The sequence below is a fragment of the Peromyscus eremicus genome, chromosome 7 (assembly GCF_949786415.1).
Source record: "Peromyscus eremicus chromosome 7, PerEre_H2_v1, whole genome shotgun sequence".
NCBI classification, from domain to species: domain Eukaryota; kingdom Metazoa; phylum Chordata; class Mammalia; order Rodentia; family Cricetidae; genus Peromyscus; species Peromyscus eremicus.
Genome location: NC_081422.1, coordinates 36566951 through 36581004, shown reverse-complemented (window position 1 = coordinate 36581004; position 14054 = coordinate 36566951). Strand labels below are relative to the sequence as shown.

Below are 14054 nucleotides of genomic sequence, written 5' to 3'. Positions count from 1 at the left end.
TATGCAGATGCTAACCTTTCTGTGTTACATAAAAGGACGTGCTCTGGGGAGGTGAAAAATAGCAGATTGATGAACGTTTGAGCCCCAAGCTTGGGACAAATGCCTCTGCCATTAACTTCAAAGGAAACATCATTGATCCTCCTTCAGGCTGAATGTCATTTTGCACTCATCCCGTACACTTGCACGGCGGGAAGAAAGTGGGCAGGAGAGCACACTTCCTCACCCGGGAGCATCCAGACAGCCGGCACACAGGTCCAGGCAGTGGCGACCGGGGGGCGGGGCCCGCGAGCGGCGACCACGTGACCACGGAGGCCGAGCCGCTCCAGGTCGCGCGATCCGCCGTCACATCAGCTTATGGCGCCGGCTGCTGATTGGCGGACTGCCTGCACGTGGGCGGGGCTCTGCCGGGCGGGCGGTGTCCTGGGCTCTCCAGCTCCTTCCCCCCCGCTGGCTGGCGGTGTAGCCGAGGCGTACTGAGCGGCCCGGGCCCTGCAGGTAGGTTCCGTTTGCCAGCAGCTGGATCCCCGCGAGTGGGAGGACCGGCGAGCGATCGCGAGGGATCCCCAGTTGCCAAGTGCTGGGAGAGCACCCTTCGCACGGGTGTAGCCGTCCTCGCTTGAGGCGCAGGTGACTTGAGGTGGTGGCCGGGTGGGCACCTTGGCCTGAGGGGCCTGCGATGTGGACAGGGCTGTTGCGGGGCAGGGAAGGATACCAACCCGGGAGGGCTGGGTCCCCGCCAGTGCTGGAGGTTGCCTGTTGTGTATCCCACATCCAGGGAGAGATGGGAAATGCTGGTGCTTTGCTTTGCGATGGGCTTTTCCGGGAAAAGAGATCAGGTTGAAAACCTGCCTCTGACAGTTACTGCGACCTAGTGAGGGTGGTGGGCCAGCACTCCTTGTCTTTTTGAAGACTCTGAGACTTTAGTGCGCCTTTAGCATCATAAAAAAAAAAAAGTCGCGCATACTGACATCCTTGCTTTATTGCCGAGTAAATTCGAAGGTGGTACAAGTAAGTGAAAACATGGCCTTAAATGACCAGTCTGGAAAGTGGTTGGGGTCAAAACTTCGTGGGTTAGCTGAGTAGGTGTCACCATCAGTTGTTTTGTTAAAATGCTTGCTGATAACAGCCTTGTGACCCTTGATCTCTTACTGGGATTGATTTTTTTTTTTTGCATTCATGATGTAATATAATTAGTGTGGAGAACTCAGAAGTCCTTATTCGTATGTGTGACTTTAGAGAGGACAAGATGTAGAAGGGAACAAGCACTGGGCCTTACAGCACATCGACAACTCCTTACAGAACAAAGTTATTTATATTATTCCTGCCTTCACTGTCCAGCATATTAAGATTATACAAGTGTATACCTTACAGACTTGTGAGAATTAGATGAGGGAACCCCTCCATTACCCCTCTAAATGTGTAAAAGTCGAATGAGATGTGGTGCCAGGGGTCCAGGAGCTCAGGAGGCTGAAGCAGGAGAATTGAAGTTCCAGGCTACATAGCCAAGACCTAGGGGGTGGAGTGGGGTGGGGATGGGGGAGTTAATAATATGTAGGCTTGCGGAGCAGTGGTGTTGCACCACTCCGGAGGCAGAGCCAGGGGGATCTCTGTGAGTTTGAGGTCAGCCTGGTCTACAGAGCGAGATCCAGGACAGGCACCAAAACTACATGGAGAAACCCTGTCTCAAAAAACCAAAATAATAATAATAATAATAATTAGGCTTTTGGAAAATATATAAATGCTAGCTATTGTTTCTGTGCTTTTTCTTTCAGTTAAAAAAAAACAGTTTTAAGTCATCTAAGTTTAATAGTGCATTTATTTGCTGGGATAGGAACCAGGGCTTTGGACATACTAGGCTGGAGCAATATCACTGAATTACAGCCCAGACCTATTTAATTGATAACCACATTTTAAAGAAAATAATACTTCTTCTGCAAAGGCAGTATAAGATTTAATGTAAACTTCAGTTTCAAGCAGTAATGCCTGATTTAGAGTCCACAGAGCTGCTGACTTTAAGGGGTTTAGCCCTTAAAATTACATACAAAATTATATGAGCATGTGGGTGTTTATTACTGTATAGCACTTGATACTACTTGTTTTTTTTTTAATGATCAGTGGCATGTATGATGGAGATCCGAATACCTAACACTTAATGTAAATTAATTTTTTCATGACAAAGTGGGAGAAAACATTGTGATCCATCCTATAAGCAAAGGGCTAAGCCTCTTAGTATATAAGATCCTAGCTGCAAACTTTTGGACTAGGCTACTTGGAAAGCTGTGGTGGGAGGATGGCTTGAGTAATGGAGCTGGAGGGAGAGGAGGAGAGGTGGAAGAGATTTTTAATGAGGAAACTGAAACATCCCAGGGGAAAGTGAGCAAAGGATAAAGATAAAGACCATTCACAGAAAAAGTGTAATTTCACTCAATTCATTCACACAAAACGCTCAGTATCACTCAAGGTAGGTAGGAATTAAGTATACACCAAGATGTCTCCTCTTCCCTATTGAGTTGAAGACACCCTACCCCGGGGATTCTGGAGAATCAGGCACTGTCCTCCATCGTTCGAGAACACACAAAGCAGTTCCATACCTGTGGAGAGCAGCTTAGCAACCTGGCCCAGGTTATACATGCAGGTTCTCCTTGGAAGCATCCTGCCTGTAAAGGTGTCCTTAGTACAGGAGCACTCCGTGCCTCAAAGCCTGAAAGCCCTGAGAACCAAACAGTGGTTTTCTTTTTGCCATAGGTTCAGCACTCAGCCTCATCTGATGACAGGTCCTGACTCCAAGTGACCGACGAGCACCTGTTGTTTCTTGGGTGACGTACCAGGTATTCCTGCCTCTGCCTGTGCCTTCCGGCGATGTTTTGCTTTTTTGTTGTCTTGTTAACTTTTGATTTACTTCCGTGTGAAGATGTCAGAAGTAGCTGAAGGCAGCCTGCTGGGTGGCAGCAAGGAGGAAGCTGCTGTCAGTACTGCCCAGGACGGGCTTGAGGGTGCTGCTGGTGTGTGGTATGTTTCTGACGCATCCTACTGAAAGAGACAGTGTGGGAACTAACACCACATGTGACTTTTGGACTGGCAAGACAAACTGTTGAATTTTATCTGGAAGTGAGGATCAAAATATTGCCTAGGAGAGAAAAAACGAAATACTAAGCATGTTTGATAAAGTGGACATGGCAATTAAAAAACTAAACAGGTGTCGCTAGTGGCTGCGTTGATCGCGAAACCAGACGGCATAAATGCAGAACTGTTGATGCATATTAATAGGCTGATGTGTGTTATAGCAGCGTTAAGAAGGAAGAACTTAGAAAGCGGGACAGTGGAAAATATCTCAAAGTCTAGTGAAAGCTACTTGAGAACTTTCCTTCTGCCTAGACACCTCTTTTGCACATTCTCCTCCTTCACTTCATGTTAAAAAGGATGTTTACAGCATTTTCGTTTCCTCCACTGTTCCTTCAAGACAACTTTTCTCACCAAACAGTGTCATACTTAGAAAAGCAAGTGCTTATATACTGCCGGCATAGTTCACATAGGCCTGGCCATGATAATGTCCTAGAATAGTTCATCCATAAAGATCTAGTCCCAAAATTGCTTACCGTGCAAAATGCCATTGGTAGATCAGCATTAATAAATGTTTACTGGGGCTAGAGAGATGGCCTCAGCAGTTAAGAACACTTGCAGAGGGCCCAAGTTCAGTTCCCATTGTTCACATCAGACAACTTGCAACCACCTGTCACTGCAGCTCCAGGGAAGACGGTACCCTCTTCTGGCTTCTGCAGGCACTGGCACTCATGTGCTGTATATTCAGGCAAACATACGCACATAAAATAAAACAAAAAGAAATGTTTGTCATGTGAGCAGACAGTGATAAGCCAGCAGATAGTTGGAATATTTTTCTTTCTCTGTGGTTTGTGTGTATGTGAGTATGTGTGCATGTGGAGGTCAGAGGACAACTTCATTTGCTGTCCCTGGGTGCCTTCCGTCTTGTGTTTGAGGTAGGGTCTCTCATCAGCCTGAGACTCTTCCAGGTAGGCTGAGCTACGGACCAGGAAGTTCCAGGGTCCTCCTGTGTCTCCCTCCCATCTTGCCATCAGTGGGATTATTTAGACCCAAGCCACCATGCCCTGCTCTTCACCCGGGTGCTGGGGGCTCCAAACTCAGGTCCTCAGGTTGGCAAATCAGGCACTTGGCTGACGAAGCCGTCTCCCCAGCCCAACCGAAGGATTTTCTAACACTAAAAAGACTGTGGTACTTAACCTCTTCAGGCCATGAATAACTCAGGGGAGGCTACCCTTGAAGAAATGCTGCCCCTTGATTGTGTTGCTTCTGGTGGCATGGTTTGGAAACTGCTGGAAGGTTATTGAACGAGTGTGCCCGAGGATAGTAGGACAGCGTAAGTGGCTATGTTGTGAACCCTTATGGGAAAAGTACTGAAGGCGTTGGTGGTAATAGCTAGTGTATAAGCCAAACCTTGGGGCGATAAGCAAGGGAGAAGAGATCCTATCAAAGGCATCTTGCACTGTGTTGCTCCATCACTTGGGAATCCTGACCCTGCCGTGCGATTAATGTCTAATTTCAACCCTCTATAATATGAAGAGGTCAGACTAGGGATGATACCCTGATACTCTCTTCTGCTGCCAAAGGTGGCACCTGGGGAGGCTGGTGGCCACATCTATGCTGCATAATATGGTGATATTTTAATTGTACTGAAATGTGATTTTATTTGTATGTTAATAAATAAAGTTGCCTGGGGGTCAGAGCTAATAGCAAACCACAGCAGAGCTGGGCGTTGGTGGCACACACCTTTAATCCCAGCTCTTGGGAGGCAGAGCTAGGCGGATCTCTGTGTGTTCAAGGATACAGCCAGCATGGAGACACACGCCTTTAATCTTAATACCAACCATAGAAGACCTGGAGGTCTGTACAGAGGGGCAGTGACGAGGAGGTCATGTGGTTGGGTTTACAATTAATGAGAAGGCAGAATAGAAAGTCAATAAAAAGCACAAACACACAGGAAGTAGGTCTCTTTCGGAGAGGTAGGACAACAGCGACAGTGAAGGGTAAGGTTTTTAGCTCTTAGCTATTGCTCTGACCTCTTGGCTTTCATCTCTGTATTGGCTCTGTGGTTCTTATTTAGTAAGATGGTTACATCTACAACATAAGATTGTTCTTAGTCCAGAAACTGTACATACAGCTTTTCTGAAACATTGTAGAGATGTGAGGAGTGAATTACCACACATTTGTCCTGCAGGGGCTGCGATGGACCTGGTTCTCAGTGTTGCCGATCACTACTTCTTTACTCCATATGTGTATCCAGCCACGTGGCCCGAGGACAACATCGTCCGACAAACTATTAGTCTCCTGATTGTCACGAATCTGGGGGCTTATATCCTCTACTTCTTCTGTGCAACCCTGAGCTATTATTTTGTCTATGATCATTCGTTAATGAAGCATCCACAGTTTTTAAAGGTAAGAGATTTTCTGGCTTCTGTTACTTTAAAAATAACAATACAATGTATTTGTGAATTTTTCAGTTAATTAAACTGCTTATATGTGAATAAAGTTTTGGAAACCCATGAATGGGTTGGATGTTTTTATAAGGGTTAATCACCTCTTTCTTTCTTGTATTCTAAATAAGTGGATCTTGTCTGTTAGCCTGGAGATCTTACTTCCCCATGTACATAGATGAGAATCACTTTGCTGATATTGATGAATACATGTATGTAACTATTGGGCTTATGTAACTATTTGACTCTCTGGCTTTTGCAAGCTGAAAGGTATTTTTACCATGGGTGTTTTCCATGGCTGAGCTGGGGATTCAGGTTGAGCAGTTGAGATGTGTTCTTAATCAGCTTGGAACAGTTTTCTGTGACCACTACTGGCATTTGTCAGATAGTCCCTGAACTGAAGGACCTGGGGAGGGAAGTTCACTAAAAATTATTCCATTAATAGAAACTCAGCACATGGATTTGGCAAGGAGGAGAAAAAAATTCAGAAGTGAAGGTACTTGCTGCCTTTGGTTGGTATAAAAGAATATGTAGTCGGAAGATTTCCTGTGTCCCACCTGGCCCATGGTCGGGACAGATCTCTCACCCGCAGTCCCACAGCCTTTTATAAAATAATCACACAGAGGCTTAATATTATTTATAACTGCTCAGCCATTTGCTCAGGCTTATTACTGACTAGCTCTTACACTTAAATTAACCCATAATACCTATGTTTAGCCATGTGGCTTAGTAACTTTTCTCAGTTCTGCCTTGTCATCTTGCTTCCTCTGTGTCTGGCTGGTGACTCCTGACTCAGCCTTTCTCTTCTCAGAATTCTCCTTGTCTGCTTATCCTTCCTATACTTCCTACCTGGCTACTGGCCAATCAGCATTTTATTTATCAACCAATCAGAGCAACACACATTCACAGCATACAGAATGACATTCCACAGCATTTCCCCTTTTCTATCTAATCAAAAAGGAAGATTTTTAACTTTAACATAGTAAAATTACATATAAGAAAACAGTTATCAAGCAAGAATTACAGTTACAATAGCTAGTCTATTTGTATTTGGCAAAATTAAAGGAAATATTTTACCATCTATCCTATTTTGTGAGTCTAAAGTTGTATATCTAATTTATCTTTTATCATAACCAAGGAAAATTATAACCATCTAGTCTTCAACTACATTAAAGACTCTAGAAGGATATAATATTACCTAAGTAAACAGGAAGAGCATTGTAAGCAACTTCCAAAAATCTGGAATGACAGAGACAGCTGGCTTCCTGGACAATCACCCAAAGTCCCTCTGCAACATTGGGGCATCCTTCTTCAGCCTATAGGCCTAGAGTCTCTTAGTTGCTTCTCTCTTTCTTCTGTGAAGCAGGAACCTGAAGGACCATCTCACCTTGCAAAGTTCAGTGGTCACCTTCCTATGGGTCCTGCATGTCCAGTTTATACAACATACTGTCAAGCAGTCAATGCAAGGGCACTTTTTTTGCCCAGTGACTAACTTTTGCCACAAAGAAAGCAAACTCCATAATGAGTATCTTCAATGTCCATTATCTTCTCTGAAGTAGATTGGTGCTGCCCGAAGCAGACATGTTCCAATGTCCAGAAAGTCTAAGTTTTTAAAACATTTTAAATGCCATATTCTATAGGTCTTTGAAGTGTTTGAAGATTAGCTACTTAATTGAATTATATCTATGTATACCTAGAAAACTTAACTAACATGACTATAAGTTTGATTATCATGGAGACTAATTATTAATCTGTATTTCTTAATTATACATTACAATTTCAAATGAGCTGCACAAGCATACCTTAAACAAGAGTAGAAATATACATACAGTACAAGGAAATTAACTTAAAATTTGTAATAAACTAAAATCTATAGCAATGTAAAACATTTCAAACAGTTGTTGCTCTTTAAAAGTAGATTCAATAATCTACCCTTTTATCCTATCATATCTATATCCTATATTTCTATATTACATCCCTCTTTCTTTTTTTAGAAAGAGATTGACTATGACCAATAACAATTTGTAACCAACAACCTGAACCAAGACAAACACCCATAATCTGTTTCTTGGGAATGTGGACATAGTTTTCTAGGCTACTTCCTGCTGATGGGGGTGCTGGTAGTCTTATGGGGATCCTGAGAAAACTAAGAATTATGGTCAAATCCTGACTGGAATAGTCTGTGACACTGTGTTCTCTGAGTCAGTTGCCTTGAATCTATTTTGGATGTTGGATCATCTGGAGACCTCTCAAGGGGGTCTTCCTTGATCAAACCATATTAACTTGGAAGCAATCCATAGGTTCTCATCTTCTGTGGAAACAAAAGCAGAACCTCTTTTCCAAAGCAACATATCCTTAGACATAAATTTTGAAATTAAGATATCTTTAAAATATACGTATTGATTTAACTCAGCAGCTTTTACAATCAAATGTCTCTCTGCAGTTAAAAATCCCAAAGACAATATAATCCAGACTCTCTGTGTGATTTCCATCTTTATGTGGCTTTATTACTTTTACTTTCTCTTTAAAGACTTCATTTTTTTAAACTTTCTATTTCTTTATATAACTGTTTGTATTCCTTTTCCTCTCTCTTCTAAGCCTACATACCTTTTACACGCATTGTAAGCCATTTAAAGTCTTATTCCATCTGAATCTGTCTTATTGTGAATCTCTTGCTTTAAACTGCAAAGTGGTTAGAACAAAAGCAGCAGCCTTGGCTGTTGACTCCACCCGCCTCAGCTTTTCAACATGGTGGAACTACATTTACCGCCAGCTCTGGGGGAACCGTGCTCATTGCTGACTCTGTGAAGCAGTGGGTCTATGCTTCCATCCAGCAGTGTGTAGCCCAAAAACCTTTTCTTTTTTATCTTGTTTTTTTTGTTTGTTTGTTTGGCTTTTTTTTTTTTTTTTTTTTTTTTTTTGCTGTACTAGCAAAAGCTAAATCCACCATGCAGTGCACTGCGCAGCTTGGCTTTGCCACTGTGTACAGTGGCAGGAATCTGCCATGATGTACTCAAGCCCATTCTCTGTGAACCCACCATACTGTAGTTTAAGTCCCCACACCTTGCCGTCTCTATATCTCAACCTGCATGAGACATGAAGTAGCAAGCTGTTTTTGGCTCCATTATTGTATGTTTAGAAGCCCTTTTTAAACTCTTTTAGGCCTTATGGAAATTTGAGAGCCCCACATTGGGCACCAAATGTAGTCAGAAGATTTCCTATGTCCCGCCCAGCCCATGGTCGGGACAATTCTCTTACCCACAGTCCCACAGCCTTTTATAAAATAATCACACAGAGGCTTAATATTATTTATAACTGCTCAGCCATTTGCTCAGGCTTATTACTGACTAGCTCTTACACTTGAATTAACCCATAATTCTTGTTTATGTTTAGCCACATGTCTTGGTACCTTTTCTCAGTTCTGCCTTGTTATCTTGCTTCCTCTGTGTCTGTCTGGCAACTCCTGATTCAGCCTTCCTCTTCCCAGAATTCTCCTTGTCTGCTTATCCTTCCTATACTTCCTGCCTAGCTACTGACCAATCAGCATTTTATTTATCAACCAATTAGAGCAACACACATTCACAGCATACAGAACAACATTCCACAGCAGAAATACTTTTCTTATACTTTCCTGTGCATTAAAATTTTCACAGGAAAAGTTTGGAAGTATAAAAGAGAATTTAGTACCTGGAGAGTAGACTCAACAGTTGAAGAGTGCGTATTTCTTCTGCAGAGGACCCAAGTTTGGTACCTAGCACGTATATTAACAGCTTGCAGCTGCCTGGAACACCAGCTCCCTGGGGACTTCTAACCTCTGCAGATTTTGCACTCACATGCACATATCTACACACACACACACACACACACACACACACACACACACACACACCTATATATATTTAAAAATAATATGTGAAATAAAAATCTGAAGGAAATAGAAAATTGAGAGGTAGGAGTATAGTTCAGTGGTAGAGTTCTTGCCTGATATAAGCCAGAGTCCAAGTACAGACAGAAAATAGTTAAAAATCCATCCCCAATCAACTTTACAATAGTTTTGTTGAACAGATTTTGTGACTTTGAAATAATTGGAACTTTTATCTTCAGAATCAAGTCTCTCGGGAGATCATATTCACCGTCAAGTCTTTGCCCTGGATAAGTATCCCCACCATTTCATTGTTCCTGCTGGAGTTGAGAGGCTACAGCAAGCTCTATGATGACATAGGAGACTTCCCAAGTGGTAAGCAGACACTGGGAGGGTCCAAGTACAAGTTAGTAGAGCCATCCCCACCTCTTTCTGCTGTTTGTTCTTTGTTCATGTGTGTGAGCATGTATGTTCATGTGTGCCACAGGCCAGAGGGCTACCTCAAATATCATCTTCAGGAATACTCTTTACCTCTTGGGTTTGTTGTTGTTGTTGCTGGTGATGATTTTAGTGACCAGAGTGCAGAGTGGAGGGGTGGGGGTTGTTTTTTGTTTTTTGGGTTTTTTTGGTTTGTTTTTTTTTTTTGTTTGTTTGTTTTTTTTTTTGAGACAGGGCCTCGGTAGGTAGTTCTGGCTGGCCTGGAACTTAATTAAATAGGTCAAATACACAGAGATCCATCCATCCATCCACCACTGCCTCCCAAGTGCTGGAGTTAAAGGCATGTGCCACCTGGCCAAGTCTAGACAGGTTCTCTCATTGGCCTGAAACTTACCAGTTCATCCAGACTGGTTGGCCAGCTAGCCCCAGTCTGCTTTGACTCACTAGTGCTGGGATTCCAAATCCACATTGCCATATCTAGCATTTTTTATGTGATTCCCAAGGATCAAACTCAGGTCCTCATGCTTGTGAGGCAAGTATTTCCCCAGCCTGCCTTCCTGCCTTCCCCTTTTCTTTCTTCCCTCCTTCTCCCTTCCCTCCCTTTTTCCTTTTCTTCTTTCTTTCTAGACAGAGTCTTTCTAGGTAGCCCAGGCTGGCTTTGAATTTGCAAAGTTCACCTCCATGATTTTCTTACGGTTATTTTCTTTTTTTTTTAATTTAATTTAATTTTATTTTTTGCTGAATGTCGTTTAATGAAGGAAGGAGGAGGTCTTAAATACAGGCTTACAGCACAATGGGAAAACCCCAGAGGGCAGAAGTTTGCTACCAGATGTTTTACAATCTTGCATCTAAGCTGTTAATGCCCATTATGCAGGATACACAGACAAGGAACTTCCCTTAAGCATTCAGGAGGGTGGGACCCCGCAGGGAATTAGCATAGGGAGGATATCAAGGTCAAGGTCAGCAAGCAAGGCAACAGTTACCCAAAACGGGGGCCAGAGCCCTGCAGGTCCCCCTTTTACTAGAAAATGAGCTTCTGACTTAGGTTGTGTGGGACGTCAGCAGGTCACCTTACCCGTCATGGAGACGCCTGCCCAAGCCACACAGGCGCTCTGTCTTAGGTTGGTGAGCACCCAAAAATGCCTCTTTCTCCTTTCCTTCAAACTGCCCAGCTGTTTTGACTGTTCTGCTTCCTTCCATTCATGTCTCTCCACACACGTGGACTTTCTTAACTTGCATTTTTAACTTGCCATTTTTAAAGTCAGTTTGGGATGATTTTGTGCCTAAGGGAATACTGATCAGGAATGGACCTTGTATTTATTTCCTACGATTGTTACTTCCAACTGCTGGGAAAGCAGTATGTGAGAGTTACTGAAAGTCACAGTCTGCTGCCCTGCTGTCTAGAAACTAGAAGCTGCTTGTCACTGTCCATCTGTCCTCCCTCTCCTCTGTGCCTGCCTGCTTCCTTGATTTCATTGCAGAAATGCAATACTTTGTATGCAGCTTGCATTCTGATGGTTGTATAAATGTGGTCATTGTTTCATATCTGTAAATATTGTCATAGAATATATTAATTATAGTAGTTCATTGTGTCTCTGTCCAGAATTTAGAAATTGGCCCCTACATTTAGAGCTTTAGATTTTCTTCTTTAAAGGTAGTTTTGCAGTGATGTGACCTCTGTGCAGTTCTGAAGTTACTTCAAGACACGTTCCTGACATCCAGAATACAGGAAAGCAGGATAGTGTTCATCGATTGGCAAGTGCCAGCAGCAGTAGCTCTGCAGAGTAGGTCTTGCTGCTAGGCTACTTTTAGAAGGGGCATATTAAGGAACAAAGTGTTGAGAAGCTGCCTATGTGCTCAGCTAATAGATGGTAGATCAGAGGCTTGAACCCAGGCTTGCTGTGTGCTCTCAAAGTAGGAGGTGGTTAATTAGAAGAGGCTTTGACAATGAATGAGGGAATGAGATAAATCAGGGAGAGGACATTCTAGACATGTTGGGACAATGTGAGCCCAAGTCAGAGGTAAAATGCTGCAGGCACAAGAGGGGGTTGAGTGCATCAGCTTGGTTGGAGCAAAATCCCAGGAGGATGAGGCTGGAAATACTAGAAAAGGACTCATTATGGGGTAAGTTTCTAGAGTGAAGGTATTTAGTGGAAAATAAAGCTCCAGGTAAAGAGGATTTATACAAATACGGGATTTAAGAATGCTAATATGAAGGAAAGCAGTGGGAATGTCCTGTCTCATGGGCATCTTTATAGTTTAAGTAATACTTGTACTAGAAAGATGACTGAGCAGTTAAGAGGACCCGAGTTCAGTTCCCAGAACCCACATCGAGCAGCTCACAACTGCTAGTAACTCCAGCCACAGGGGAACCAGAGCCTTCACATGCACACACATACACATAATTCAAAAGAAATCATTAATATCTGGGCAGTGGTGGTGCACCCCTTTAAACCCAGCACTCAGGAGGCAGAGGCAGGCAACTGTCTGAGTTTGAGTCTACCCTGGTCTACAGAGTGAGTTCCAGGACAGCCAGAGCTACACAGAGAAACCCTGTATTGAAAAACAAATATGCAAAATAATAAAGTTAAGTATTAAAAAAGAAAAGAAATACTATATGGGCAATTTTTATGGTTTTGTAAGGAGCTAAAATTTAATTAAAATTACAAAATTAATGAAAGGTAGAACATTTCAAGTTGTTAGGTGAGGGGAAGTAGAGATGTAAGCGGTTCTAGGTAGTGAAGGAAGATGACCCTCTAATATGTTGATTGTGTTTGAGTTTCGGATCCCCTTTTGTGTTTTTGTGGACATGTGGAAAGGGAACACTAATTCTGGAGCCAAACTGACTCGTGTTCTGTATGGTCTCCTTTAGGCTGGATTCATCTCATCGTTAGCGTGCTATCCTTCCTCTTTTTCACGGACATGCTGATCTACTGGATTCACAGGGGCCTGCACCATAGACTGGTCTACAAGGTAAAGTCATTAGAGGAGAGAGGAGGGGAGAGATATCTCACATTTCCGTATTACAGATGCAGTACTCTGAAGTCTAAGGCTTTCTCTTGCCTGTACTAAACGCCCAAGAAGCTGTTCTGGTCATCACTCATCACAGGGCCAGTATGCATGTTAGTTATAGTTTTCTTTGTGGGTCTGGAGGGCCTGTCTTAGAATTTTAACCTTGGGAGTAAAGAGGGGTGACTTGGTTAATTCCAGGTAGGCCACATCTGTACCAGAGGTGGGAGCTAAGTTTGCACATGGCTCTAACCGTATCCCTTTCCTCCTCAGCGCATACATAAACCTCATCATATTTGGAAGATTCCCACTCCATTTGCAAGTCATGCTTTTCACCCTGTGGACGGCTTCCTCCAGAGTCTACCTTACCACATATACCCCTTTATCTTTCCACTGCACAAGGTTGTCTACTTAGGTTTATATGTCTTGGTTAATGTCTGGACAATTTCTATTCATGACGGTGATTTTCGTGTCCCCCAGATCTTAAGGCCATTTATTAATGGGTCAGCTCATCACACAGACCACCACATGTTTTTTGACTATAACTATGGACAGTATTTCACATTGTGGGATAGAATTGGAGGCTCTTTTAAAAATCCTTCCTCCTTTGAAGGGAAAGGACCACATAGTTATGTGAGGAAGATGGCCGAAAGAGAGTTCAACAACCATGCAGTAAATGGCTGTAAAAGTGAAAAAGTGTGCAATGAAGAGTTTACAAAGACTAAGTAGATTATTGCCCAATTATTAAATATTTTAAATAAGGAAATAATCTACACACAGCCAAGATACATAGCGCATAAGTGGTGTCATTTGGACGCCAGCATTTGTCTTCTGATGATAAACTGGGAAGATGCTGGGAGCAGCAAGACTATAATCTAGTGGCCAGTGTGTCAGACATTGGTCCAGGGGACAACTTGTGTCTTTGCAGCCAGCAGATCTGCAGCCTTACAGCCCCCAACAACTTTAAATAAGATAGAAGATACGCTACGAAAGAAGCTGGTCCGTGTCCTTTTGCCTTAATCCACTCATATTCATTAAGGGAAAAAAAATCCATTGTGCTTAACAATACTGAGACTAGCCAAGAAATACTAATGTGAAGATGGCTCCTGTTCTGGGAGCGGCTGGCTCTGCAGTGTGGTGGAGGACTTGCAGGACTTTGTTCAAATCGGAACATCAGCCCCAACTATCTGATATACAAGTGGCTGTGTATATGATTTACTCAATGGCTGGTGTGGTAA

General features: G+C 43.0%; 1 protein-coding gene across 2 annotated transcripts; it reads left to right on the top strand.

Annotated features, from left to right (window-relative positions):
* The first annotated feature begins 397 nt into the window (after positions 1 to 397).
* Sc5d (sterol-C5-desaturase) lies at positions 398 to 13761 on the top strand. 2 transcript variants are annotated; one of them, XM_059267670.1, is made up of 6 exons: positions 398 to 495; positions 2746 to 2828; positions 5252 to 5469; positions 9612 to 9744; positions 12680 to 12780; positions 13090 to 13761. In XM_059267670.1, exons 3-6 carry the CDS (start codon positions 5260 to 5262, stop codon positions 13543 to 13545), a joined length of 900 nt encoding a protein of 299 aa, XP_059123653.1. In that variant the 5' UTR covers positions 398 to 495; positions 2746 to 2828; positions 5252 to 5259; the 3' UTR covers positions 13546 to 13761. The 2 variants fall into 2 exon arrangements, with proteins under 2 accessions (XP_059123653.1, XP_059123654.1); XM_059267671.1 differs by lacking the exon at positions 398 to 495 and adding an exon at positions 529 to 627.
* The last annotated feature ends 293 nt before the right edge of the window (positions 13762 to 14054 follow it).